The sequence below is a fragment of the Neltuma alba genome, unplaced genomic scaffold (assembly GCF_004799145.2).
Source record: "Neltuma alba isolate B1F8T4 unplaced genomic scaffold, ASM479914v2 tig00010927_pilon, whole genome shotgun sequence".
NCBI classification, from domain to species: domain Eukaryota; kingdom Viridiplantae; phylum Streptophyta; class Magnoliopsida; order Fabales; family Fabaceae; genus Neltuma; species Neltuma alba.
Window position 1 is genome coordinate 638591 of NW_021635703.1, and position 3094 is coordinate 641684.

At 35.1% G+C, this 3094-nt stretch overlaps 1 protein-coding gene across 1 annotated transcript; it reads right to left on the reverse strand.

Annotated features, from left to right (window-relative positions):
- Nucleotides 1-338: 338 nt before the first annotated feature.
- Nucleotides 339-1349, reverse strand: LOC114760017 (receptor-like protein kinase ANXUR1). The gene has a single exon (XM_028949261.1). The coding sequence runs from the start codon at nucleotides 1347-1349 to the stop codon at nucleotides 339-341; it is 1011 nt and encodes a 336-aa protein (XP_028805094.1).
- Nucleotides 1350-3094: the final 1745 nt, after the last annotated feature.

The following is a 3094-nucleotide window of genomic DNA, read 5'->3' on the forward strand; positions in this document are numbered from 1 at the left end:
ACATCAAGAGGAGCAACGGAATGCTATATAATATTAGCAAATACTTGCGTTTAGCCGTGGAAAATGAGTTCCAATATAATTTATAAGCTTCATGCAAATGGCTATTATGTTTGAGATAAGCAGGAATGGTGTGCAATATTAGCCAAATGCTTTGGGTGGTGTGGGAGTACAGTCTTGTTTAGTAATATACTATGAACAAAGACATCAAGAGACTGGCAATAGTATTAAAAAGGATTATGAGAGGTTACATCTAAATAACCTGTTAAGTAAGAGACACAAACAAGTATTTTCTAGCAGAAGAGTAAGCATGAAAGATTCAAACAAGAAGAGAAATTAAATCAAGAAGCATGAAAAGCAAGGTTGTTATCTGCTTCCTCTTGTAGTTGCAATGCCCGCTCAAGTAGCACTTCAACTTCTCCCATATCTAGCCTCTCATCGGGATCGAAACTCAAGCAACTCTCTGCGATGTCCATATACAATTTCCAACACTCAGCTGCTATTTCTCCCATCAAACTCTGATCAATAATTCCCTCAGCATGTCCCGTTTCTGCCAAATTACGTAATTCCCTAATAAAACGAAATTCATTCTGCAACATAACTGCGGGTAGAGGCTTTCCGCAAATTAGTCGTAACAAAAGTGCCCCAAAAGAATAGACGTCACTTTTATGCGTGACGTTAGCGTGTTTAAGGGACTCAGGAGCGATGTATCCAATAGTACCTTTACATACTGCCTCTATAGGCCTCACATCCTTTTCTGAAAACTTTGGTCCTTTTAAAGAGAAACAGAAAAATCTGAGTTTGGGAACCCAATTCTCATCCAAAAGAATGGCACTCGGTGTTGGATTGCGATGAATGAGGGTTCGTTTGGTTCCGGAGTGAAGGTAGTGTAATCCACGCGCCACCCCTATACTGATTTCTAGCCTTTTCTTCCACGAGATTGTTGCTGACTTGCTCTTCAGTTGATTATAGAGTGATCCGTTTGGGACGTAGTCATAGACCACGATCATTTCATTTTCATCATCGCAAAATCCAACCAGAGACACCACATTCGGGTGGTGGAGCTGGCACCTATATATGATATTGTTCTTAACCAATTGCAAGTCTGAGTACACGAACTTTCCTTTGAGCCGCTCCACTACAACATCTTTCAGTTCGCCATTGATGGAGATGCAACCCTTGTACGCCAGATAAGAGGTGTCTTCTTTGATAATCAGGCTTTCGTCAAAGTCGTTGGTGGATGTTCGAAGTTGGGCAAGAGAAAAGCGATGGCATAGATCTTCTATTGTTGCGGAAGGTTGTTGCATAGAAGTTGAACCACGGCCTCCGAAGCACTTGAGAAGGAACGCCATTCCCCTGTATGTGGTGAGAAAAGAATAGACAAGAGATTGAAAGCTAGAGAAAGAGCCCAAGCTTACGCGTTTTGTAGACCCCACATGAAAATATACACTTACTATTGCCATTGATCCATTAAAAAACTGGCTATCCTGAGCCATGTGTCTGATTACCAAAAAATTAATATTTCCATCACATGCAGGAACATTTCTTGGCCTCTTAAAGGGGAAGAAATCATGAGCAGTCTAAATTTTGAACATTTTAATAAATTGTATGTATTAACAAAAACAAGTATACCAATTGTCGTCTATCAAATACTAGCATATCAAAAAATATATACTACCTCCAATCCTCAATATAAGATCTATTTGACTTTTATTTTGGTCTTAAATATAAGACCCCAATCTGCTTTGTCTCTCATATTTATGCATTTTTTTCTAAAATAGTCCTTTTAATAATTGTAGTCCTAGCCAATATAGTTGATTAGTAAGGATATTTTAGAAAAGACAATACCTATTTATTACAAATAACTAACTTAATTTCTTTTCTTAATCTCCTCAAATTAGTCAACTGGATCTTATAATTAAGACTGGAGGTAATAGTTATTACTATCAAGTCATTAAAAAAATAACTGGTTATTTTGAGTTATTGCGTTTTATTAAAAAGAAATTGAATGTTTTTATCTCACGGAGGGAGAACATTTCTAGGCTTTTCAAAAGGCGCTAAAAAAAAAAGGCATAATCTGTTTTAATAAATAATAAATTTAACTAATTTTCTCAATATACTCATATTAGTTGTATAGCTCTCGTATTAATGAGTAAACATAATACTACAAAATAATGCTATATTATTTAGTCTCTATTAATAATGGACTAATTTAACTTGTTTTTAAGTATCCAATGATATAATCAGTAACGTGCGACGACTCGAACCGGAAGTTGATCTGTGTGATTTTGCTTTGGATTCATCCTAAAACCCCGCGTAACAAGCGCATTGAAAATTCAAAGCGGATTTGTCCAACGTGTTCGGGTTTCGACTATTGGAAAGTTGATTTTATTGTTTCTTCCAGTCTTCGAGCTGTTTCGAAATTTCTATCATAAACAACATTTATTACTTTCTTAAATCTTTTTTTTTTTTTGTGTGGCTGAACTATTACTTTCTTAAATCTAATTATTAAGATCCCGTAGTTGTACTTTATGTTCACCTGTCAGTATTCAATCGGTCAGCGCTGAGGAGTTTGCATGCGAACCATCCGAAGCAATGATCTCTTCCTGTATCTGTTTGTTTTTTTTTCCCTATGAATGGCGTTAAGCAATGAGGACTATTTTCGAAAGACATAAATAAATATAAGAGACAAAATAAATCTGAATCTTATATTTATAATCAAATTAAATTTCTATCTAGATATTATATTTAGGACCGAAGTAATATTAGAAGAGAAGTCATTTATGTTATTGCATCTATAAAAAGAAAAGAAATAGTCCCATCCAATCCTAGACATAAAACTTGTTTTGTAGTCTAAATTATATTTAGGACTGGAGGAATACTTTATAATTTACCTAACAATCATACTTCTATACACTGTGAATTACGTCGACTATGATTGTGTCTTGAGTTCAATTTATTTTTTTCATAAAATCAATTCTTTATGTCCTAAAATCACAAGTAATCCTTTAAGACCTTGTGATAATCCTTTTTACTGCTTTGGCGAGAGGTAACCACTTTCCACTTATTATATGTGCTAATATGTTGCCTGTGAGTA